The sequence below is a fragment of the Micrasema longulum genome, unplaced genomic scaffold (assembly GCF_059751315.1).
Source record: "Micrasema longulum isolate JH-2025_06_02 unplaced genomic scaffold, ASM5975131v1 h1tg002740l, whole genome shotgun sequence".
Lineage (NCBI taxonomy): Eukaryota > Metazoa > Arthropoda > Insecta > Trichoptera > Brachycentridae > Micrasema > Micrasema longulum.
Window position 1 is genome coordinate 138,041 of NW_028279870.1, and position 27,993 is coordinate 166,033.

The window sequence follows — 27,993 nt, forward strand, 5'->3', positions numbered from 1 at the left end:
TTTAGATAAATGTGAACTCCGTGACATAACATGAGATTGTAAAGTTATTAAAATTTGATTTAATATTTGTGCAGTAGACACTATTACGGTTATTATTTTGTTTTCTTTTCTAATTAATCAGTAAGAGGCATCGAGTTAATGATTTTTAATGAAACCGTTTGCACCGAACACTCAAATAACAATCAAGTCTAAGTACCCAACAAAGAACGAATAACAAAGTCAATTTGAACCACACGTCAGCTCGTGAGGGAAATGAAGAGACGCGATAAGCTTTAGTGATGCTTCAGTGTTTAGTGTGTAGTTTTAGTTTTTAGTCGCATTTCGCCAGTCAAGAAAACTGGTGGTCGGTAATTCGTGTAGTGCTGTTACTGTTGTATTTTTTGATCCGCGATCTCGGCTACATCATAAAAATAATTATTCCATTCTTATTCCTCATAATACACATTACGCTTATTTCATCAAATTAATGTGCTTTGATAGAAGTTCTTATATAGTTACCTGCTTGTGATTTTTTTAAAGTAGTAATAAAATTATGTAAAACTCACGTATTCTAGGGACTAGGGACCTACCCGAACCACCGTCGAGTGTTTACCTGTTTTAAAATATTTTTTCGAAATTATTTTTTTTAGAATAAAAATAAAACTAAAAAGCTCCAAAAGAAACAAACGACAATTGGCGGACGATAGACAAAGGATTTAATTTGAATCCCTGTGGTGATGGAAAATTCGGACTTAATTAGGGAGGATCCTGGAACTGAACTAACGAGCCCCAAGGTGGTGGAAAATGGGCTTAAGGAAGATACGAATGGAGTGCAGTATAGACAGCCTCCTGATGGAGGCTTTAGAGCCTGGCTAGTCCTGGTCGGTTCCTTTCTTTGCAATGGAATTCTCTTCGGAGTCATCAATACATTCGGAGTCATACATTTCCATCTGCACAAGAAGCTCGAAGAAGCTGGAGACACTGAAGCCTCGAGCAAAGCTGGTAACTATAAGCTTCGTTTTTATACTGAAAATAAAATTACTTTCACGCTGAAAACATTTTTTGTGTCTTTTCTTGTTTACTATTTGCAGATTTCCAGAAATAGCGCTCTAATGATTTGACTATTTGTGTTTAATACCAAATATTATAGCGCCATCGTGAGAGGCAGAAGAAACTACGTATTAATAAACTCTTGTTTTTTTTTTATATGTATGTTACCTAAAAGACTCAATCGATTAATTAAAATTAAGTGTGAAATGACTTTCCCGGACAAACATGTTCAATATTTACATTTTGCAATGTAATATGATAGTCGTAATAATTTTATCATGAAAGCATCATACTAAAATTTTCTTCAGCATCTAGTCTTTCGTAGCTCTTCGGTGATATTTTTTCATTTTCTTTTTTATAAAAAACCTAGTAACCCACTACAAACTTTGGAATAAAAAAACGAAATTAGAAATAACTTAAGTACAATATTTACACTCGATACGTAATAAAATATATAATCATTTATTAATATTTAAACCATTAACTTTGTGGTCAAACATTTCACTAAATATTTGTAAATACCCATTTACCGACTTTTCTATGTCTACCGGTTTCGAGACGTATCCGTCTCTTCGTCAGGACAACAATTAAACCAACATGCAAACCAACATGCAAAACCCACTATACACCTTCACTATAGTTGTTTTGTTTTGTATGTTGTCTTGCATGTTGGTTTAATTATTGTCCTGATGAAGAGACGGGTACGTCTCGAAACTGGTAGACATAGAAAAGTCGGTAAGTGGATGTATACAAATATTTAATAACATTTAGCAAAATAATTCACTAATATAAGTACATTTACGTACTTGCATAGATTTTTGCAAAACTCTTGAGTGAAGGATTTTAGTGTATTGTAAATACGGATGATATGAAAAATAATGTACTCTGTATTCACCATTGTCACCATGACTACAATATTTAACAACGTGTTAAGAATATATTAGTAATTCAAATATACCGTGAAATTGTGGATTGAAAAAAAAAACAACTGCTTTTGAAAATCAAAATTCGTATACCTCACCGTACAACTGGGCTACAACAATTGTTTGATGTTGGTATTTCAAGCAAACATAATAATAAGATTGCATCGTTACCAAAATCCTAATTTTTTTAATTTTTTTTAATTCTGACGTCGATATATATTTATTTATTGAATTATTATGCGCAATTAAGGTTCTAATTAATAAAATGCTAGAACCTCAATTGCAAATAATAATTATAATTAAATTTAACTGTACCTATTTTAAAAAATTGCGTATTTTGTTTTTTTGTATTTCGTATTATATTTATTTTTTCTTGTTTGAAAGAAGAAAAGAGGAAAGGCTGCTCTGGGGTTACGCTGATCCGCTGGCGAAAAGATTTTAATACCGAGTAAACAAAAAAAATATTTTTTCTTAATATGTTCCATTTCGTTATTATTGTAATATTTAATTTATTACAAGTTGAATTATAAGGGGTGGCTTTTCACGAATACGGTTTTTTTTTTTTTTTGAGATTGTATTTAGTTTTCCATATAAAACTATAATTGGACTATAATTTGGTACAATTTGTAAATATTGTTTTTTTTTGTTTGTTTCTATAATACCTATTGTTTTCTTTGAATAAATGAAATAAATAATTCCGAATCTATTTTGGATAAACAAATCATTGACACCTGGCAATATGTCTCCGAAGCATGTGACAATTTCTCTGTTAGGAAATTTTCTCGAAATTCGGCGCTTTTTTTAAATCTATTCTTTTACTAAATTAAATCTTTCGTGTCCATCCATATAATGAAAGCGCGAACCGTTATCCGAAACTGTTGGAAGGTAAACACGCCAACCACTACACTACGAGACGTCAATTATCTCTACTCGATTTTCTTTTTCAGAAAATAAAATCGGGTAAAAGCCTGAAAGTAACCATTGAGTCGAAAGCACTCATTCAGGATTCTGGTTTATATTAAACACAGAACTGAATACTTTGTCCACCCGGACAGGTGAAAAAATACAATTTAAAAAGTTATTAATATCTAAAACGGTTTATTAAAATTATAAATGAAAACGTTGTGATTTTATTCTAAATAACATAACAGCGACCGCAGTTCCGATTTGTGCCCTACTTTTGACACATTTTCCAGAAATAATTTTTCTTTTGACTCCATACCGTTTAGAAAAATATGGGTCACTCGCTCTAGATAATTTTAAAAACATCACAAAAATGCAATCGTTATTTAAATTGCTTTTATTTTTCCGTTTTTATTCGTGACCATCGTATTCATTTAAGTAATAAATAGCATTGAAAAAAAATTGCGCGTGTTTGCATTTTCAACGATTATTTAGATTGAGTTAGGTTGCACACACATTGTATAAAACATTTTTCATTCTTATCAGTTGTATACGTAATAATATGTAGTAGCAAGCTTTACTGTCATAATAATACATACGATATTTATTATATTCAGAATAAAAATCCTTGACCTTACAATCAGGACACAGTAAATGACACTAAAATATAAATAATAAGTCTCTCCCGAGCTTTGACCCTATATTGTGCTAATACACCCATATGTGTACCCGTAATATACAAAAGTGCTGTATTTATTTATAAAAACATATTAATAATAATAATTTTAAAAGAGAATAGAAAGAACAAAAGCAGAGATAAACTAATTCTCACATACTTGCGCATTGTTTAGGATGTATTATCCATCACCAACTGTAAATTGTCTTTACCTAAGTATTATTTTGCGACACTGTTATTTTTTCATTAAAAAATATATTATGTTTATTTTAAAGATTTTTGCAACCTTTGGTAAAAAAAATATTTTCTCAGCCGCCAACCTTATATTTATTTTCACTATTATAATATACCTAATATTAAAATTTAACAAAAATACTATATTTATTCATTTGCTTTTCATTTCGTTTTGTATCTTTGTATATTTGTAAATTGCGAATTGATATACTATATTAAAATAAACAAATACAAATGGAAAAATTATAAAAACTAAACCAACAAAACAATTACGGAACTCGGAACACAAAATGTCTGAATGACCCAATAACTCTTATTCTACTTAATATATTAAGCCTTTCGTTAAATTTTAGTATTATACGGATCATTGCAATTTTCAATCAATTTTCTATAGTCTCTGAATAGACGAGTAAGTATAATAATGAGTACTAGATTTGTTAATATTATGTATTTTTGTCGCATTCATATATTTCGCATCCTAATTAGTGTAAAAAATCGAACATTTAAAAACTAAATAATAATATATTAATTCAAAGATCATTAAAACCAATGCCATTTCTCCGGAAGCTCTTTTTACGTAACACTCGATTTATTTTTTATAATCAATGTTTTGTCACATATTTATCAGAAATATAGGTACTATGCCAAAATCGTAAAATATTGTTGTGATTTATTTATTTTTAATTGAAACGGAGTAATATGAGATAATAATTTATGTGTTGTAATCAATATTTGCACTACAAGTCACGTAATAATAAATACAGTAGAACTCCAACTATCCGAATCAATTGGATAATTTGCCCCTTAACCCCTTTCGGATAATTTGTTTTTTTTCCGAAAAAGGGTCTATTTTACTCAATAGAAATGTACGTATGTATGTTGAAAATGGAAGAAAAATATATTTTTAAAGAAAATGAGCTTTAAGAGCTTTACATGAAAACGCAACACTTTTACATGTTAAGCGCTGAGGGGAGGACAATAGCGCGCGTAGACAGAATAATTATTTTGCGAATCGCAGTACGTTTCCGTCTTAATTTATTTTTTTGAATTTCTGAAAGCGATTCGGATAGTCGGAGCTCAGATAATTGGAGTTCTACTGTACTTCAATCCGGCTCAATTTCTTATTATTTGCAATTATTATTTTTTTAAAACACTCTTCGCTTGACGCGTAATTATAATTTATTTTTCAATAACATAGACATATTTAACTGCAGTAAACTCACTTTTAAAACCAAAATTAAAAAACTATTATTTGAAAAAAATTATGTTTCGTTATAAAAAAAAATATATATATATTTACATTATAAAAACTTTTTTTAAAACTGAAAAAAAGTGAAAAAGAATAATACAAATCTAAGATGACAAATAAAAGTTAACATTAACATATTACAACAGAGATGAAGAACATTTTAGAGAAGGTAATATAGAAGTCTAGGCATCTACAGGGCTTATGACCTGTCAATGGCTGGTTTAAGTGGCCACTTTACACACTGTGTAACATTCACCATTCTGCCCATATTGAACATTTATATTCCTTCAATTCTTTCATCTGTTGATGTTTGTGAAGTTAAAGAGCTGAATAAAAGTTAACAATTAAAGTGAGAAAATCTTATGTTCTAAAAATAAATATAGCAAATTAAAATTGAAAATAATTTAACATAAAGTGACTAGTATTTTGCTAGGTCTAGGCTAATAATGTAACGAAAAATAATGCTGCAATAAAATTTTATAAATAATACGTTTTTTGGATCAATGTGAAAACTTAAATAACACCTTCATTTTATCAGTTGGTTGGATGAAGTTGGAATTTGGCAATAAATCCACAAATGTATAATTCATATATAAAGAAATAAACAAAAATACGTATCCAAAAAAAACAAAGTTAAATTTAGTAATATATTTTTTAATAATTTCATTCCTTTTCTAAAAAATAACGAGTGAGATTACATTTTAATGCATTTACAGAGTTTGTATTGAAAATATCAAATATGTTTTCGAAATTATTTCCATACCCATGTATTCTGGATATAGGTGAATGCATTTCGAAGTTGGTACGAGAATTGTTACAATAAAATAAATAGGTACCTAATTCAAGCGTGCAATTCAATTGTTACAAAGTGTAATTAATAATAGATTAAAAAATTACTGAATAGAATTAAAAACAAGTTAACGTGGGTGTAAATACCAACCAAAGGAAACAAGAGATTTAAATTTAATTACTGCCTTTTAAAATACTATGTCGTTTGTAAAATAGTACTGGATAATATTTTTATTCGTAGTTGGTACCTCCATCTGACACTCCAGAGATCTCGGGTTCGATCCCCGACGAGGTCGATATGAAATGAAATATCTACTTAATACCTATGTGTTTTTTCGCTGCAACATTTTTATGGACCTTGGACTGCAAAAGGTATTACAAAATATGATCCTTGATGTTCTGCGATTGCCTGTAGGGAATGTTGACAAGGTTGCTGTATGTAAATATTTTTTTCCTGTGAAAAGTGATATTTAAAATTATTTTTGTACATCTTACATACAGGCAAATTATTTAAACATTATTATAATATGTAATTTAAGCCATTGGAAATCGGATTTTTACTATCGCCATCGTTCCAAAAATAGCATAGCGTCGAAAAATCTGAAATCTACAGTGGTAGGGAATTCGTTATGCGTAGAATCGCTTTGTTTTGATTTCGTCCATCTCTTATATACTTACTTTATGTTATTATTATGTATCTGTTAATAAAGGTGCTTACTGCGCACAGATTACTCCTTTAAACAAAGAATGGTTTAGTGAAGTAGCAAAAATTATAGCTGGTTAAATTGCTCACCAATATATAATTTAATATTTTGCCGTACAATGTGTACTGTGTATTATGTGCCATGTGTCGTGTATTAGAAAAATAAACGTGTTGCAATTCCGCATGCCGCATGACGCGCCAGTAGCTGCGAATAGATTCAATCTAAGCCGGCCGAAGTTCAGCGCGAGAGGAACCATTCACAGAGGGTCAATTTCTTTATCATTGGGATTTTCCGTGCGTTTATATTTTTCCGTGCTCTTTTTTTTCGTACAGAAAATATTTGTACTTTTTATTTTGTGTGGCATTCTTGTCCAAAGTATCGTTTACATTCTTTGTTCGGATAACTAACGGCTACATTTATATATAATTTTAAAATAGCTTATTACTCAATTGTACAATCTTTGTTACAATATGGGTGGGTCAGAATATTAATGGATCAAGTCCATCGATCCTGATTCTGAGATAATTAGACCGTTGAAAGACTTTTGTAAAATCCAGGGATATTTTCGCTGCTAACATTTAATTTATTTTGATAGCATATGAATCAATTTAAATAAATAGACAAAAAATAAGTTACACAAAGGCTTTATTAATATCAAAAGTACAAATAAAATAAAATAAAATGGACATGATTCTCTATTATTATGAAAATTTTCCCAACGAAAATGAAGCACATAAAAAAAATTAAAATATAGCAACTTTGTTCTGACTGTCGAGTGTGGCTTTGTGTGGGGAGATGTTTATAAAAACAGTGGTAAATAGGTGGGATATAAGGAAACAAATCTAGCATATCTTTTTTTAAATATCTATAACCACTCGACGACAGATGTATAAAGAGTTCTGAACAATTGTACTCCATTGGACAGGTCTTCCAATGGAGCACAATTGTTCAGACAGGCTTCATCATTTAAATTTTCTTTGAATTTATGATACTAATGTAGAAATATTAACAGTATGATGGATTGTATAATCTGAAAATGAATATCAGTGTTGTTCAGTAAGAGTACTTTCTTAATTATTTAGAGCCACCAAAGTAATAATACTATGTAAGCACGTTGTAATAGCTATTTGAAGAAAACAAATAGTAATTCAATTAAACTCAATTGTTTCTATCTATATATGTGTACATAAAAAAATAAAGTATCTTAATTCATTCGTATAGAAATAATAAAAATAAAAAGACAATAAAATTAGGTATGTATAATAAAAATAACACGTTGGTATGCATCATATCATAGAATTAAGAATAGTCCAGAAACCGCATACGCACATCAAACAGAAGGCGACTAAACTATTCATAAATGAGTAGGTTTACGTTTTGACCCATTAGTTTCTTTGTTGACGTAGCTCAGTACACAACTCCTGATTTGAATTCAACTATGCCGTGTTGTGTCCTTTTAAAGTTTAGAAATACTGCTAGGATCTTAAAGAAACAGGATTCAATCACATTTCATGGGTAATTAGCAAATGAATGTGTATGTAACAAATGCATTACTTAAAAATTGAATTATTTTTCCATCTATCAGATTGTCGAAGAAACAAAATGAAAATTTCGTTAGTGTTGCTAGGGTAGTAAATTTTTTTACCCTACTTTGCTCATCTAATGAGAGAACTAATGCAAATTGGTTCTCGGGTTAAACAACTCTATCGTGCACATTTGACCGACATTATCTTTAAAACATCAAATATTTGCTCATCTACTTATTTAACATGATATAAAAATATCCGTTTTTTATAAAATAAAATTTGTTTTATATTTTAAGTTTAAAGTTCATTAATTCAATTACTCTTATTAAATGACCCTTTACTTATCTACTCTGTTGTGTCATCAATATTTCCGCGTGCACAATAAAATTTTACAAAAATTAACAGATTGCTTTTTTTACCTTACATTTGTGTTCAACACAGTCCGATGTATTCAAATATGATTCTATAAATATGGACTATTAATAATTCTATGCATAATATCTTTAGAATAATATGTTAAAAAAGTGAGAGAATCTTGTAACAAAAAACTCCCTGAGACGTGTAAAATTTCTATGTAGAAAATAATATTATTCAAAATAGAGATAATAAAGTTGTTCATAGAATATAAGGCAAAAGCCCAAAAAAGCCTGAGATAAAAAGCTAAGAAAAAATAATGTAAGCCTTCGAGTTAATATTGTGTCTTCGTAATATCTTCCGTTACAAGATCAGTTCTCCAGAAAGCCGCATAATTACTCTCCCTGTCACCTCACATTAAACGCATCGAAGTCAATTGAAATAACACAGTAGGTGTCAGTTTCCGGAGTGAAGAAAGTAGGAATGAATTCTATCCACATATTGTCACCTAATACAACGTGCGCGTATGAATATCTCTGGGCCGCGATTACAAACGCTATCTTCATCGGTATATTTATTTATTTATATACGGCATTTCTGCCATTTACATATATGTGGTATAAAGAGTGCTTAAAAATAAAAATATTTAAAAAAAAATCGAGTATGAAATATGAATATACTCGTAATTTACACATTATCAATTACTTGAAATACATATATATTTTAAAGAAATTATACAAAACAAAATACATTAATCAATCAAATTATAACTATTCCAACCCAATCTTCTGAAGATATAATATATATATATATTTGTCGGCCTCGTGGTGTAATGGTCAACGCATTTGCTTACCATGCAAGAGGTCTCAGGTTCGATTCCCGACATGGTTGATATGAAATATTATTTAAAAGGGTGTTTTTACACTATTATATTTCATAGTCCCTAGACTGATACCTGAAGCGTAAGACAGATCTTTCCTTCATCTAACAAAAATGATTAAGATACGTTGCGATTGGTGTACCAATGCAGTTCCCTATGCACCATTAGGTGCGGAAAGGGAATGATTCATATTATTAATTGTAGTGCTTTCACACTTATAGATTACGCAGACAGGGTATAGTCTAAGCTTATAACCAAGTTACACAGTTTAAACCCGCGCTGTGCCAGCGGGTACCCTGCAAGACATCGGACCCTCCCATGAATGATGATGAATATATAGGACATATGTAGGACACCTTTCGGACTTGGATGTTTGTTTGCAACTCCCTATTAACTCTAGCTCTCTGAAACCATAGGAAAATAAATATGTTGAACATGTCATCATAATATCTACACATCCTTCAGTCAGTATCACCCGCACCCACAGATTATATAGAAAGAGTACAGATACGACATTTAGAACAACGGTACTGTAACATAATTTTGACAGATACGTATTAGCGTCCGTTCGCAGTGGCGCTAATATCGCCTTAAAAACCTTTTAACTGGGAAATTCAAATTTCAAAAAATATTTAGAAATAAAAATACAGGATTTAAAAACAGGAAACGAAATAAAAACGCAAATTATAGATACGAAATATTTTTAATAATATAAATGTTAGCGTGGTCCACCACCACAGACTAGCGCAGCGCACGCACACACGCACACGCGTCTCGCTGACATATCACCCACGACACCCACTGCCTATTTCCTGTTCCGTGTAATCTGATATTTTTAAAACCGTATTACTTATCGTAATTGGCTTTTCTGGCGACCGATCAAAATATTATGTCCAATATTGCAACTCACTCTCCTTTGGCTGACACAAACTAAAAAAATCAAGATATAACATAAAAATTGTTCCTGAATTTGAGTTATGTATTTTATGACATTCAATATAAGTACGATGAAATACATTGCGTGCGTATTATACAATATTTATTATTATTTGTAGAAAATAAATCAGTGGTAGGTCATTAAACTAAAAAATATGTATGTATATAGTTAAATGGGCACCTATAGGCCGTACAGGGTATATGGGTACCTTACGAGTGTTTACTTTAGGCTGTTTACTAATAGGCATTTTCAGGACAATCTTCAAAAACCTCAGAAACTCATTTTAGAAACATGAAAAATATAACGACGTTCTTCTAACAAGCATAACAATAGGAACGTCAGTCATGTGCCTATATTATTTATATTGAAACTGACTGCTGGTAATGCTAGAAACATCTCCTTTCTCTTCCTTAATCTCTACTTCTTTCCTGTTTTCTCTTTTTTTCCCCATTGAGTAATAGTATTAATTTAAGATAATTTATACACAAATACATTTATTTATATTTTTATATTTCTTTTGTTGGTTGGTTGGAATAAATTGCCATTTGGCAATATGCCCGCTAATGTACATTTAACATTATGTACAAAAAATAAATAAATAAAAAAGTAATTCGATTTACGTTATTTTATTGATGATTGAATCCCATTGTAATAAGGTAATAATTTTCATATTAGTTATAAATTAAAATACTTTATACACTTCCACTTGTTTATTTGACTAATTAGAGCTTTCACCCTGGCAAAATAGTCTGAAGATGCTGTTAGAGGGTGAAAGCTTTAATTGGTCAAATAAATAAGTAGAAGTGTACCGAATATTTTAATTTATATCTTGTATGAAAATATAAGTCATTACCTAATGACTATTAATTGGTAACGTGAAAAATAATGCTGTGCGTAATTTCAGGATTATTGCGGTAATTTCGCGCAAAAACCATATAAAAAAAATCTAATGGCGCGTTTTCACACAAAAAGTTTGAAGCGAGAGCAGACGTTTTATCGGAAATCAGAATACAGTCAAAGAAATGTTGCTACTGATGAGATGCCATCTCTGTATGTCTGCATAAGAAAATTTAGCCTTTTCCACCATAAAATATTAGGTAGGCACATATACCTCCTTTAAATCACACATTCCCTGTTCAAATATTTTCATCTCGACCTAATTCAAAGTATATTTTTATTATAATAATAGACTTGGTATATTTTATTTCTGATACTTGAACGAATTCAATCCGGAAGCTGCATCATTCCATTTGAAAATATAACCACAGGAACTACAGTAGTTAAGTACCGTGAAATACATTTTGATAAGTTTTATGTAGCTTAAAAGTTATATGTGTAAGTTAAATTAATGTAGTGTGTGTGAGTCAGGTTCAATGCACCCGTGTCTGGTAACTGATAGTTGGTAGCTATTACTTCTGGTTCAGGGTAGATTTGTTCGACACTGAAACCTCAAAAGTGAAGTTAATCTTTGGCAAAAGACAGCCCTGTTAATTGATAAGTTAGTTCCGATTTACAGTTACTATGTACCTACTTTTCATTGACTTCGATGTCGTATGTAATGGTAAACTAATAGTAAGAAGGTACCTATAATAATTAATAATACCTTTACACAAGTTACCGTACATTCACGGAGACTGGACCGCTGCTGGCGCTGTGCACGTGCAAATCACGAGCCCACTGCGTGATATCGTATGATTGGCCCATTTCACACCACGGAAAAAAACTACACGGCATGAGAAAATACAAAACGGCGTATCGAAATTTAGTGTTTCACAATTATTTATTTGTTTAAGGCATGGCAAACGCAATGACCAGTACACCATGAGACCGACTAATCTTCAGTCGATTCCTTTTGCAGATTTTTTACCAGAAAGTACTTGCTTAATTGAAATAATGATATTTATAAATTATCATTAATATCTCTTTTGTTAACTTTTACTATATTATTTGAATCGGGTTGTGGTCCCGTGGCCAGTGTTGCGGACTCACGAATCAGAGGTCCGAGGATCGAATCCTACTCTACCGCAACTTGATTTTGAGTGAGTTAGAACTCGTTGAAAATGGTCACCAAAATTTAAATTTGTGAGTAAATTATAAGAACAATATTTTCTGTATGTCTAAATGTTTGCAGACAGGCTGGATTTCCTCCCTGGGGAGTTATTCCGATCTAAATTTGTTCCAACAAAAAGCGAAAGCATTTTTGAGAAGGAAATATGGAAGTCTAGGCATTTACAGGGCGTATGACCTGTCATTGGGTGTTTTAAGTGGCCACTTTACACACTGTGTAACATTCACCATTCTGCCGATGTTTAAACATCCACATTTCCTCAACTCTTCCATCTGTCGACTTTTGTGAAGTTAAGGTTTCAGCTTCTTTAAATAAACGAAAAATATAAATATTAATAATTTTTTTTTAAAGGTACAAACGAATCTAATAAATATTAATCCATTATGATTTTAATCCACGATAATAGCCTATTTATTATACATAATAGCCTTTAGATGATATTTGTGACATAGGCTATTATCCGTCAGATATCACGCGGCTGGTTTGTTTATTTGGAAATTCTTGTAATAATGAACAGACTTTAGGTAAATTCATTACCGGAGACTGGACATCTATAGGTATTGTACACGTGCGGACCACTAGCCACTGCGTGATAACTATTGGCCATTTTTAATTACTGCCCTTTGGTCAAATATTATTAAGCCTCAACGACACCTAAGAACAAAATATGTTTTACTAAAAATAACAATAAAACTTTGAATAAATAAATAGAGGTTTAAAACAAAGTTTAATGCCATTTTTATTTATACGTAAAACCACAAATTTCGTCCCTGTAATAGGTTAATGTGAATATATTATTTTTATTTATTTATTAGCATATTATTATGCACGCATACGCTCGATTGGTTTTACAAAACAAAAGTAATACCTATAATTAAAAAAACAAATTAAGACAGTGTTGTACAATAAAAAAACAACAGTGTTGTATTGTTTTTTTCAAATAGCGATAACAAAAACGTTGCAATAACTATATATAACTAAATATTACTCATAGTATAACTAAAAACAGCTAAAGCATGTATATAAAATTCCAAGAAAAGGCTCAAAGTCGGAAAAATAAATTATGGCTTATTGGTATAAAATTCAATGGTTTATTTTATGCTAAACAAATCACACGAGTTAATCATATTTTAAATTTTGGGCCCAGGCGAATGAAGATTACAATTCTGTCAGTAAAATTGAACCAGAATCCAGGACGAGTGTTTTTGATTCGAATGCTACTCCCCTGTCAATTTAAGCTCAGTTTTAGATGGAATCTGTGTGATGATAACAAGTTTAGATGCATTGGGACATTCGGTTTTTCGTATTGTTTATCTTGAGGAGAGAAGTGAAAATAGACATCCGAATAACAGTATGAATGTATTTAGAATTTCAGATAAATTGGCATTAATAAAAGTATGCACGTTTTCTTAACAAACTGTATCCAATTATATTGCGTATATAAAAAAATATACCTAGGTACCGCAAAGTTGCAAAAATATCATTTCTGCTGTCTAAAATTAAAGTATTATACAGTTCTGTAAATATTAGGCAAATTAAAATTAACAGCTTAAAAATTACATTTAAAATTATGTAAAGTACAAAAAAGAATGTATTCAGCAAAAATAATGTTAAAATTAGTCACTCCTCTACTGGGTTCTTAATCATCATATTGGTCAATGTAGTTTTTTATGTTTTTATTTAAAAAATAAATATGTTTATGTTTTCTGTTTATATGCATAAACATTGTATATGTGCTATGTTTGTGAATCGAATCGCATATTCAAATAACTTAGTAGTATTTTTTTAAAACTTATCTTTTTTTATTGATTACGTTTATACCCATACTATAACCTTTACTCTGTAAGAGGCATAACTGCCACCTATATTTTTTTAGTGCATCTTTTTTATTGCATCTTTTTTATTTATTTTGTGAAAAACCCTTTACAATGAAAGCACCCACCTCTTTCCCGAAACTGTTCATAAAGATTTGCGTCTTTCTTCAGTTTTGTATATTCACTATCAGTTTTTAAAAACGAATAAAGCGAAAATTTAATATTTCTTTACAATCAAACCGCGGAAATAACAAAAAAAGAAACTTGAAAGGCTTTCATTGTACCCCTTACTGCAACATTGTCAATTTGTGATCAATCAAATACACATGGTCAGTACAATCACTTTTTTCTAATTTCTCACTATGACAGTGAAGGAATACAGTGTTAGTTCCAAATTGAGACCGCGGCCGCATGCACCAGATTTTGCTTTGGAAAACAAAGAAGAACGTAGTAATACAAAAAAATTAAACAACGACGACGCAAAACCCAAATACATATAGGAAACATTAGAAGAATTTGTCCCATACAACATGCACTCAAGCAACAGAAAAAAATCAATATGTATACTAAATCACATTAGTACATCAAATTGAAAAAGTAAAAAACCATTTATTGTAAAAGCCCTCTATGCATTTAATGTGTAAAATAAAAAACAATTTCTTTCATTTACTTTCATGCACCCTGTGGTCCATATGACACTGCATGGGTACGCCAATAATGCAGCGTATTAAAAACCATCTGTTACATGAAGTTAACGTGTAGGTAAATTGCTCCAGGGATAGTGAAATATTGCAGGAACCTTTAAAATGAATATTTATTTATGAATCGATTTCCAGAATCAACCACTACGCAACGGGTGAACTTATTTATACTCGATATTTTTACTCAGGATTTTTACCTTCTGTCAGGATTTTTACCCGAGAACATTCATCGTTCGACTGGTCGAAACCACTCGTCCGAGGTTCTGGTTCTATTTCACACACATAACTGTATTATTCATCCGCCTGGACAAGAATACATATTAATTGACTACATGGAATTAATAGATAAGTAAAACTGTTTCGCGCTTAAATATCGTAAGTAGGTAATATTGTTTAATAATATGCATGCTTCCACTTTCTATTATGTTGTATCCCAAATCAACACAGGGCTCTTGGCCTCGTAGAGTTAGGGATACGTTATTATTTTTTATGTAATAAATGTATTTGTGTGAATAAATGTATATTTTTGAAATGGTATCCTGAATTCTGAAAGTTGTCAGGTGAATTACCTACTGTTGTAGTGAATACTTGTAGTGTGTAGTGGGTAGTGTGTAGTGTGGGAACTGTAACGTTATACGGACTGACACGAGACAGAGCTATTTCGACTCTATAGTGAACTGAAAATAGTATCCTCTGGTTAATTATAAAACGAAATCTTCGAATTCAACCCGAGATGCTTTCACTTTATTTATCTATTGAAATAATTATATGACATCATTCAGCCAATAATAATTCTCTACCAATAAATTATTATTGTGAGTGTAGGTACCTATCAAGTAACATTTAGGTACCTTAGCAAAAATAACAAGTTTGTTTTAAAATTTGCAATAGGTTGCCTGATTAATCTGCGTTTCGCATTCGATTTTACATGTATAATTAAAGCTTGGTAGTAAGTGCTAACTTACTATTAACATTACAACAGAGATGGAGAATATTTTAGAGAAGGAAATATTGAAGTCTAGACATTTACATTTACCTGTCATTAGTTGGTTTTTTAAAATTTTTAATTATTTATTTATACGTTTACAACAACAACAACAAGGGTACATACCCCGTTCCAAGCTTGGCAATTATATTTTAATACATGATAATAGTTTACAAGTTAATAGAAAGCACAGAATAATAAAATACAAACTTACTAGTAAACACATTTTGATACAAATACATACACACATACGCATATATAAATATACATATACACATACATATATATACACATACATACATATATATATATATATATATATATATATATACGCATACATGTTTATACACCCATGCGCATACACATACATAAAACATAGACAATTTATTTAATATAATGCAAAACTTCATGATTGCCACTTGTATATTTTTTTAAAGTTAGTATTATTTGTTTTCGTATTTTATTTTCAACGTCCAGTAAGAATCTCTAATCCGCGGCAAGCATCAACCTTTCTGACTCTCTACGACCAATGTCATGAAAGAGCGAGGTCAACACCTTCCGCAACTTGATAACACGCCCGCTTTTCCGTGATTCTGGCAAAAAGTTATGGATCTTTTTGCCAACGTAATAGTGTTGTCTCGATGGCAGAACAGTGTTGACCCCTTCACTTAGTATCATATCCCTATTGGAAGAGGTATCTTGTATTATGGTTGTGGGTATTTGACTCTATTTATGTGTGTAACCATTACCGTTCACTGACTAAGTTTAAGTAACTACTTTTCATACCGAGCGTCATTCACCATTTTGTCTATGTTGAACATTATAACTTAAATTATTTCAACTAATTACTGAAGTCAAAGAGCTGAAACCTTTATTGTTGTGAAGAGATTCATCTGATTGAATTATTTCACACACTAGGCAACTCCTGAAAACAATTTTCCAATTTTCAAAACCAGTTGGTTTTATAACAATATTTTGTTTGTCCAAATATTTGTCGAAAAGCGACTAGATTTCACCCTCTAAGGAGTATAAAAGTAAATACACGATACCTATTATGAATTCTGCTGGGATTCTATGTACAAAAACGTCAAAATATAATTTTGGTTTAGTCCACGAAACTGCTAAAAATAAATGCATCAAAGTCCTCTCCAGATAAGAATACCTACGCTCGCATAATGACCGCAGTGTGAAATATGTGTTGGCTTAAGCATTCTTATCTGGGGTGGTATTCCAAACGCTCTCGCGGCCGATTTTCTCGCGTATTTACATACAAAATACACGAGATCAGCTGTGTTTTCTCGTGCCACGAGAGCGGTTCAGAATAGCACCCGCGGCGAGGACTCTACCTTGGTACTCAAATAGTATGTAAATAATAGCGTACGAATCAAGGATAAAAATAAATCGAAATTAGGGATGTGCTATTTCACACACGCTAAAAGCTTCAAGAACCCTTGTTATTTTATTTCTTCTTTTATAAAAAAAAACATCAAAACATTCGTTTTCTTATTTACTCAAACATTGCAATTATTGTGCGGTCACATTCAGCTAGTCGTAAAATAACTGTCCCAGAAAATAGAAATACAGTTGCGGCAGAACGAGGTTTGAACGTCGAACTTCTGATCCGTGAGTCAGCGATACTACCACAGAACCGCAACTCGGTTCACTTAGAAATTTGTGTACTCACTCCACATGGTTTATCGTATACTCACTCCTTTGAGTATTTTTTTCTTTCATAACTTCAATTATAGATCAGTTGATATTTTTACAACGTTCCTTCAAAGCAACTATTTCCGACAAAACCAGCTATAGCTCTATATTAAACAATATGGCCATTTTCACACCACAGGAAAAATTTACCCTACCGCGACACGTTAAAATAAAATCGGGTGGATTTATCTTATATATATTATGTATCGTGCTACCCGGCCCGGCAAAATTAGGGTGGGTGTATACTTATTTATTATGTTTTTTTTTTTTTTATTTCTTTAGTTTATACTCTATATTTTGCTAAAGGAAATCAAGTGAAGAATAATCGGCCTCATGTTGTATTGGTTCGTGCGTTAACCTGCCAATTAATAAATATGAAAAAAAAATAATATTTGTATACATATTGCCCTTATTTTACCGGGCCGGATGGATTAGCGCGATACATGTGAAATGGGCATATGGCTCATAGGCCATTGGTCAGTGTCAGAGTGCGCTTAGCCACATGTCAGTGTCAAAGTGTAATTAATTTAGAATTCATCGAACGCCGGAGAAAAATCTCGTAATGTTTGCCCTGCTACACCAAAATAAATTACTATACAGTATTTTATTCGAAAATTTACATTACTTGTTTATTTCCACATTCTTTCGACTAACTAAAAATAAAAGGCCAATATTATAACGGCCATAATTCTAGTATTTTAAATAACGCTGCTCTTGGGGCAAAATGGGTGGAGCACAATAGGGTGGTACCCCGTTCCGCCCCTGATAATTTTTGTATGTATGTTAATTCTAACAAATATTATAAATACGACTGTTTGTTACGCTTTTATACCTCTACCGTTACTTTTTCAACCGCTGATATTGTGAACAAATATATAAAAAATAAGAAAAACCAGCCGGCAGACCCGATCTAAAAATTCGAAGAACCAAGCTGTTAATGCAGTCGTAAGTGAAGAAATGAGATACGTGGCAACGCGACGTCCAATCGGTATGCACGAAAAATGCTCAATGTTTTATTTAGTTTATTTTTCCACGTGCAATGACACATCAAATAAAGAATACTTTTTGGTATTATTGGGGTTAGTACCCTATTGTGGCCTGGGGAGTGGGGCAGAACGGAAAATTTCCCCTTTTTAAAACTATTTTTTTATAATAATTATACATTTAGATGAATTGTTTATTTCGTAAATAAACTTACAAATCGACAAATACTAGGTGTTATTTCTTTCAAACTTTCACAAATTGCAATTAAAGCTTATCCACCCCGTTCAACTCCGGTATACATACATATATAAGGTATAAAAATAAAATTGATTGAATCCATAATTAAAGTTTTTTTTTCTTACCTATCGAATATTTTTAAGTAAATTTATAATTTTTTTATTTTACATAAAACAAAACAAAAATGAAGACATGGGCAATAGTCATGGGTGTGCGTGGGTAAAGGTTTATTTTTTATTGTGAAGTGAACCTTAAAAAAATGGAAAGAGCGATGCAGGGAATTCCAAAAAACGAATAAAATAATTATATTATATTTTATTTTTTTATATTTGTTTGCACCACAACAGGCCAAGATACCCAATTACAGCGGTGAATTACAGCACAGAACACCCAGGCTTGAGAAAAATCAAATTCAATTTTTGTGTTCTCACCGGGAATCGAACCCAGAACCTTCCGTGCGTGAGTCAAGCGTCTAAACCACTACACCACCAATAATTATATTGCTATTACGAATAGTTTTTTTTAAAAAAAGAAATTGTGTTGTATTATTTCGGAACCGTGGAAAAAGAGGTTCAAGTGTATAATTATAGAGTATCATCTACATATGAGGGTAACATAAGCAAACTTAGAAATCTCCATTGAGATATTTGCGAAAAAATTTGAAAAAAGAATTGTGAGATTTAATCAGACAATATAGCATGCTGAAAGTTTGCGGCATCAAGTATAATTGAAATCTGTTTTTGTAAGATAACAGATTTCAATATACTTGATGCCGCAAAACTTTCAGCATGCTATATTAGTATGATTTAAATGTCAAATTATTTTTTCAAATTTTTCGTTTCAATGGAGATTTCTAAGTTTGGTTCTAATACCCTTATACAGGGTGTTCTTTAAACCCTGTCACATCCGAAACTACGATGATCAGTATGGGCAAGAAGACATATCAGAATATTTAAAATATATTTAGAATAAAGAAAATTAAAAAAAAAAAAACATTTAAAAAAACAAATGGTTGCTGACTTCTGCAGGGAAGAAGCGAGGGAGGCGTGGCCGCGCGGTTGACAGTGTATCAGACTTCCTCCTCCCCCCTCCTCGTTTCTCCCCTGCAGAAGTAAGCAACCGGTTGTTTTATTCGATATTTTATTTTTGTAAATTTTATTTGTTGTAAAAAAATATTTTTATGTGCCAATATGTCTTCTTGCTCATACTGATCATCGTGGTTTCGGATGTGACAGGGTTTAAAGAACACCCTGTATACCGTATGCGGTATGTGGCTAGGTAAGTAGCATGAAATCGATGTCTGCTAATATTATCAATTGTGTTTAATTTACCCATCCCATGGTCTGGTTTCTGCGCTGCGCTGTTGTGTCCTCTAGATAAATTATTGAAAATTAAAACGATTTCTTGAGAACGATGGGCCTTACCAATTAAAAGCGAGCGGCGACTCACAATCTAATACGACTTATTCCTCTTCCATTTTTAATTTTATAATGAGTTCTGCAATGCTACCGGCTACCGCGCACCGCCATAAGTGAAGTAGTTTGGTAGGTATAGTCGGGGTCTACTATCAAGGCGCACGGAAGGAATGCGGTAGTGTGTTGTGACGCCGTCCGCTTGAGTTTCGATAATAATTAGCTGGTCGATATTCACGAATATATTATATTCCAGAATATCAAGGCTCCAGTTTTTATTGAAACTCAACCGGGCAGCGTCAAAACACATTACCGCATTCCTCACAGAGTCGTAATTGGCCCGCAACAAATTACACGTGCACTTTGAATGGTTCTGACAAGCCACTGAGTAAAGTTAGTGACTAAAGCTTTTGAGGGAAATTAGTGACATATATCTACTTTCGTCCTTAATGTACCAAATTTACCGAAATCAAATGGAAATATAATTTTTAAAGGTTGATCATAGATCCGACTTTTTGGGCAAAATATCCATCCAGGGCAAAATTGGACGGTTTCGCGGTACGCCGAAAGTGTCAAACATGGCGATCACTTGTTTACGGAAAAGTGCCTCACAAAATCGTATTATTAAATCGATTTAGATCACTACAGTCTTTTAACTAATAATATTGCTTTTATTTATAGGAAACATATTCGAAAACCATATTTGCCGCAACAAATCGGTTTCTTAGAACAGGCATTTGCCCATATAGGAACCGATTGCAACATTAGGCGTATTAATATTTCTGGCTTGCCGACCCTTCATATACTGAGCCTACTCCTAGTACAAGCAGAATTTGCCAGAGTGTTTTTTGTGCCATTTTTGTAACATTGTATGTATAAACTAATAAATAAATAAAATAAATACAGTTTTGAGGCATATGTAATTCAGAAATATGTTGGAATTAAAAATCAATGTCAATTTCTCAATAAATACTACTTACTTTGTCTAAATTTCCCCTTGACAGCAATTATACGTTAATAAGCAAAAACTTTGGTAGGACACTGCCAGTGCTGCCAGAGTAGCAATTATACCACATGTAATATTATGTGCCGCGGAAGTTTCGTCTCAAATTACATTCAAGTCTCATGTAGTATGCTTTTACGGTACTTACTAGTTTTAAAATTATGGATGCGGCACATAAGTTTTGTTTAATCTATTACGTTTTTAAGGAATGAAAATAAATATGAAAAAACAGTGTCTTCGGCACGGGTTACCCCGGCGGGGACCGAATTATAATTAAATAACCGTGCTAGAAAATGGGAATCAAGTTATGATAGTGCGGAGGTCGAACCTCGGACTTCTTCGTCCGTAACACAACCATTTTATTTTTTTAATTTGCTAAAGGTGTCAGTACAGTGCTAAGAGTGTCATCAGAAAGTCTGAATTAATAACATTTTTAAAAAGAAGTTATTATTGTATAACATATAAATAATATTATGTTTTAGTTCGGGAATTACCTACTAGTTGTTTTTTTTTGTACTACTGTCTGAATATATACATTACATAAATATGTTGTAGCTCTGGTGGGATCCCTGTCCATCGGAAGCATGTTCCTGCTGTCCCCCGTGGCCGGAGTGCTGACGGACCGCCTGGGGCTGCGCCTCACCACCCTCCTGGGAGGCGCGCTGGCCGCCGGGGGCATGCTTCTGTCCTCGCTCCTCAGCCACTCCGTCCCCGCCCTCTTCTTCACCTACGGCTTCATGTACGGGCTCGGCGCCGCGCTAGCCTACACGCCCTCGCTCGCCATCTTGGGGCACTACTTTAGCCGCCGCCTCGGTCTGGTCAACGGCATCGTCACCTCGGGCAGCTCCGTGTTCACGGTCGTCATGCCCCTCATCCTGGAATACTCCATCTCCGTCTGGGGCCTGGAGGGCGCCCTCCGCGTCATGGCCGCCATGTCCGCCTTCGTCATGTTGTGCGCCCTCCTCTTCAAGCCGGTGCCGCACCTCGCGGAGAGCGGCAGAAAGAATCTGGAGAAACAAAACTTATCCAAGGCGCTCAAGTCCATCATCCACGTAGATAATTGGAAAAAGAAGAGATACGTCATATGGGTTATAGCCATTCCTTCCGCTCTCTTCGGCTACTTTATTCCCTATGTTCACATGGCTTCCTTTGTGGCTGTAACATTCGGCTCCAAGAGCAATTTACCCGTTATGTGCATCGGGATCACTTCCGGGATAGGCAGACTCCTGTTCGGGTACATAGCCGACCACCCCAAAGTCAACAGAATAGTCCTGCAGCAGATAGCATTTTACAGCATCGGAATACTGTCCATGTGTTTGCCTTTCGCTCCCAACTACGCTATCCTCATCACCATCGCTCTCGGAATGGGTCTGTTTGATGGCTGCTTCATCTCCCTTCTGGGGCCCATCGCCTTTGACCTGTGTGGCCAGCGAGGGGGCACGCAAGCCATCGGCTTCCTGTTGGGCCTGTGCTCCGTCCCCCTGACTATGGGGCCCCCCATAGCCGGCCTCATATACGACCACACGCAGTCTTACAAGCTCCCTTTCCTGCTGTCGGGGATACCTCCTCTGGTAGGAGCGTCTATCATGTTCCTCATGACATACATAAAGGATCCCGTAGTGGGAAATCACAAACCTACTATTAATGGTCTCGCTGCACCTTCAAATGCTTGGAAATCAGGTGAGTTTGCATTATTTTAATCAAATACCGTATGCTAAAAAACAAATCATATTTTTGTAAAAATTAAACCAATTTGAAATTTTTAGATACATTTTAAATAAGTAAAGACATTTTGTTTCCAGATTTGAATGGCACCAAAAAAGCGAAAGGCTTTTCAAGCAATGGGGAGTCGAAAGCATTGACAGCGATAGCATCACCAGGTAGATGTTGTAGATCCCCATATGCGCTCCTAACACCGAGCTTGCCCATTGCACCGCACTCTCGCTTGTTGCACCACCACTCCTCACTGCCGGCTTTCGTGAAAAGCTCTCCACCCACATACTACTCTTGTCCTACTAATACTCACGTGGACGTGCTCTCCGTATGGCCTGTATGCCAACACCAGTGTCAGCTCAAACTGTCTCCCAAAGGAGTACAAAGTTCTAAATACCAAACCATCTCCTTGGTTGATTGATTACACTATATAAAGTGAAAAACTTTAGTTCAAATTATTCTGTGAAAGACCCCCGTTACTCATTACTTTTTCACAACATTTGGACATCTTTTCTTTACTCTAAACTAAATAATTCAAATAAACCTACTATAAATACGCAAGTAATGCTCATGCACGCCTACTTTGTGTATTCTGTGTTTTCAAATTAAAAACAACACCTTTTTCACAATAGTTTGAACACAATACGATTTACCTGTGTGTAAGATCCTCCATTATATAAGGCTTAGATTTAGATCTCAGTTTTAGTCAGCATCACTTTTTAAATTTTCTTAACATTAGTGGTCAAATATTACAATTTAGATTGAAGTTTTATTTCAAGCAACTTGTACTTTTTTTTATAAACAAATTCATTTATAAAAGCTAATCACCATTATCTCAGTGTGTAGTAGGTAAAGTCTTAGAAGTTAATTTTAATTAAGTTAAAAAAAGAAAGACTTCACGTCCACAATCCACTGCCTATATATTTGTTTAGCATTTGATGTACCTAACAAAACAAATAATCTCATAATTATTAAGTACTTATATAACTAATAACTTATTGTGATACTAATTGTAGATACCCACCCTATTGTGACTAATTCTAATCTATGCAAATAATGTGTATTTTAAATACACAGTTTTTTTTTCATGATTGGTTAACAATTATAACAAAAATAATATAATGTATGTAACTTGATATTAACTTTAATTCTGTGATATCTGTAGTTGTGTTTGTTTATTTCTTAGTTAACATAGTATGTAAGAACACTCGATAATTAAGTTGAAAAAGGCCTGGACTCCTACTACAAGAGACAGTAAGAGATTTACCAACATTTGTCTTCAACTATTCCCCAAAATAGATTATTCAAATAAAATTAACACAATACCATTAAATTAACACTAAAATTGGCATTAACATGAAATTAACACAGTAACCGACAAAAGGCGATGAAGTTGGATGAAGTTGGATTGGCATGGTTTAGCTCAAAGTTTTAGGTCTTTCGTTTTTTTAAATATATTGTATACAATTATTGTTTTGCCCTTGTTTGTCTTTGCTAAATAGTTTTATGTTCTTTTTGTTCAGTTTCTTGCATTTATGTTTCTTCGTGCAACTGTTGTAATTGGCTTAGGCCGTATATATAATAAATAAATAAATAAAAAAGCAACATATTAGAAAAATTATACAAATATTCTAGATATATCAAACAGTAAAGTTATATGACTTACCAGCAAACATTGGTAAATCTCTTGTTTAACCCTTTCAGGTTTCAATTATTTTGTACATAAAAAATATTTTGTGTTCTATATTTATGTAGGTACTAAAGAAATCATTTGAATTTTTTTATATATATATTTTTTTTAGTTTTTTTTATTTTAAAACTATTTAACACTCACTTTTAATAAACGTTCGCTCTCAAACTGATAATAAATCCACAAATTCAAAAAATATATGTTATTATCTTACTATAAATGTTTATTCAAATTAGTTTAATTTATAATAAATAAAACTTTCTTGAAATATCATTTAGAACGATGACAAGAATTTCTCTTCAAAACAAACAAACTAGCCATAATCCAGCTGCCAAACTAAAAAAAATACTTTTCTGTGTAATGCAATGCGACTATCAATATAAGCAGAAAAAAATAGAGACGCACTTAGGGATACCAGTATTTATAAAATAAACTCGCCCCTTTTTAAACGTCAATTCAGTACAATTTTAACCATGGATCGTGTGACGCTAAACATTGAAAATAGTTGTTCAGTTGTGTTAACTCAAGGTGCATATCGTGGCCAACAAGCACCGTCTGACAACATTATTCGCCCTTTGGTGTCAAATTTTCTCGAGCACGGGACAGTGGGAGATCGTCCACATGCTGTTCATCAATGCTCAAGACGTTCCAATGAACTGGTTGAAGCGGTAAGAAAGAGTGTTGCCGAAAACCCACATGTGTCGTATTGTCACCGCGGTCAGCATTTTGGCATCAGTGGAACCACTTTGCGGAGCATTTTGAAGGATGATTTGCATTTGTTTCTGTGTAAAGTGCAATTAACTCAATGAATATTGCTGACAGATCATCCACGTCGCTTGAAATACGACCAAACAATCACTCGAATGGCTGACACTGAACCTGATTATTGGAAGCAAATTTTGATGAAGTCCTTCAAACAATTCATCATTCAACATTCGAAACAAGCAAAATTTCCTATTTGGGGAATGGAGAATCTACACGAGATCCATGAAACACCATTGCATGGCCTAAAAGTTACTTTTTGGGCCAGCGTTTGCGCCAAAACCATAATTGGGCCATTTTTATCAGAGAAGGCGAAACGTGAATCGATATTGGTGGATGTTGGCTCATTATACCTGCCCAGAAATGTGTGAAAAAGGTCTGGACGGTTACTGGTTTGAACAAGATGGTGCGCCATGCCACACTGCAGAGCAAACAATGCAGTTTCTGCAACAATAATTCCCTGGACGCGTGATGTAAAAAAAAAGATGACATTGACTGGCCACCCAAATCTCCAGATTTTACCCCTCCGGACATCTTTTTGTGGGGTTATTTGAAAAAACAAAGTATACGCCAGCAAGCCTTGGACCATTGACGAGCTTAAGACAAACTGAAAAACCCTATATATTAAAAATATTGAGAAATAAGAAAATATTTTCATGCCTCCATAGCAGCGGCATTCGAGTAACGCGGCGGCATTTGAGTGCAAAGTTTCTACTGTCATTAATATCCATTATTTCATTAATTTGTTTCTAAACTGTAACCATCACTAATATACCATTTTTTTGGCTTTTAGTATTGTATAAACATATATTTTTTCCCAGTCCTGTTTTATTTTAAGATATGATTTACCCCTATTTGAATGGATCATCAAAATATTGAATGTATGTACATTTCAAATGTTAAGAAAATTGAGAATATAACCCCATTGCAGGTGAAGTGAACAAACTGACAAAATGATCAAACTTTTGAATTCAAAGTTTCAACTCTGAGCTTTGTGCCTAACTTTTTTGTTTTTAATAATAATAATAATATTTGGCTGATTTATATAGCGCCATTTTTGTAAAAAATCACCTCAAGGGCGCTTTACAATTGTATGCCTAAACTTACATTCTAACTAAACTAAAGTGATATATTATATTTCCAGATTTAAAATTGAGGGTATGATAGTCTAAAGAAGTGGGATTTTAGTTGGGATCTGAACTGACTGGGACGGTCGATGATTCGTAAGTTTGAAGGCAATTGGTTCCAGGCAGAGGGGCCGGCGGCGGCAAAAGTACGATCTCCAAATCTAGTGTTTGGGGAGCGCCGGATTTCGACAAGTTTTCCTCTTCCTGAATCAAATGCTGACTTAAGAGTAGATTTTCTTTGACATGTATTTTCCCTAATACAAAGGTCCGATAGGTATTTTGGAGCCATTTCATGAAGGGATTTGAATACTGTCCAGCAAAGCTTGTATTTTATTCTCTCTGGGCTTTTTAACCAGTGCACATCTCGAAGATGTTGCGAGATGTGAGAATATTTTTTTACTCCCGTAATAATATACTGTTTGTATGCAAAGAACCAGGTAAAAAGGTTTTTGGATAATACTGAATTATGTAATACATATAAGCAATGAGCAATGAGTTTACTTCACCTTTAAAATATTCGTTCACTTCACCTGCAATAGACTCATATTGTGTACCTGCATATTTATGTATATATTATGGTATCATGTTGTATAAAATTTTATTATTAAATGTTTTTTTTCTAATTTCAGATATTTAAAAGAAAATAAAAACGTAAAAGATGTGAATTATCTGAATAAATAAAATACCATTATAATTAAATGCAGAAAATATGGACGTGGTTTTATAAAATTGCATAATACATCATTGTTCACGTAAAAGAAACTGTGATATTATATAGAATTGCTGAACATCTCTCGACAGAAGTGAAATACAATTCATAATGTATAAGTTTGCTGTAAATAGGAACATGGCGTTTCATATTTTTTACTCATTGTGTAAAATACTGACCTCATGGAGATAAAAATTACATTTGAGAAAAAATCTGATTCACGAAAGAGAGAAAAACCTAATATTTTCCGTGGCATAACATTTTTTGGGTTTTTATGTAGATATTACTCAATATCCGTTAATACGAGCGCAGATCCAAAAATTCACAGAATGAAGGAATTATGCTCAAAAAATTTAGCTATGACCTTTCCGGCCGATTACGATAGCATGAACTTCCAGGGATGGTGTGCCCCTTTTACACCACTGCATGGAATCTTATTTTGATTCAGGTTCATAATGATGAGCCCACGTTTCATCTCCGGTCAAAAACCGATTCAAAACACTACCTTGTTGTCTCGGCAGAGGTCTAAGAAGTCACAGGGACTCTCGACGCACTAAATCTTTTGAAGCGGCGTAAGCATTTTCGGCATCCATCTCGCAGTGACGTTCGACTTGATGATGTAGGATTCTCTTAACACATGTAGATGATATTCCTACTATTTCTGCTAGCTGCTTTTTCTTGAAATGGGCATACACTAATATACGAATTATTTTTTTAAAAATTAAATTTGATGAAGAGGGCTCAACAGGACATCCAGAGCAGGAGTCTTCTTCAATTGACTCTACCATCTTTGTAAAGACTAGACAATTTGTAAATCATGGTTTTACTGGGACAATATACTGCTATATATGCATATACTGCATCAGCTTTTCTATCA

The 27,993-nt window shown here is 33.1% G+C and overlaps 1 protein-coding gene across 2 annotated transcripts; it reads left to right on the forward strand.

Moving 5' to 3' along the window:
- The first annotated feature begins 3 nt into the window (after positions 1-3).
- On the forward strand, positions 4-27,993 carry LOC148271673 (monocarboxylate transporter 10-like). 2 transcript variants are annotated; one of them, XM_088241076.1, is made up of 4 exons: positions 4-981; positions 21,671-22,795; positions 22,918-22,995; positions 27,037-27,993. In XM_088241076.1, the coding sequence occupies exons 1-4, from the start codon at positions 717-719 to the stop codon at positions 27,042-27,044; spliced, it is 1,476 nt and encodes a 491-aa protein (XP_088097202.1). In that variant the 5' UTR covers positions 4-716; the 3' UTR covers positions 27,045-27,993. The 2 variants fall into 2 exon arrangements, with proteins under 2 accessions (XP_088097202.1, XP_088097201.1); XM_088241075.1 differs by lacking the exon at positions 27,037-27,993 and having other exon boundaries at positions 22,918-23,342.

Coding starts and splice junctions, on each gene's coding strand:
- LOC148271673 (XM_088241075.1), top strand. CDS start 717: ATGGAAAATTCGGACTTAATTAGGGAGGATCCTGGAACTGAACTAACG. Junction 982..21,670: donor TGAAGCCTCGAGCAAAGCTG/GTAACTATAAGC, acceptor AATATGTTGTAG/CTCTGGTGGGATCCCTGTCC. Junction 22,796..22,917: donor TTCAAATGCTTGGAAATCAG/GTGAGTTTGCAT, acceptor TTTTGTTTCCAG/ATTTGAATGGCACCAAAAAA.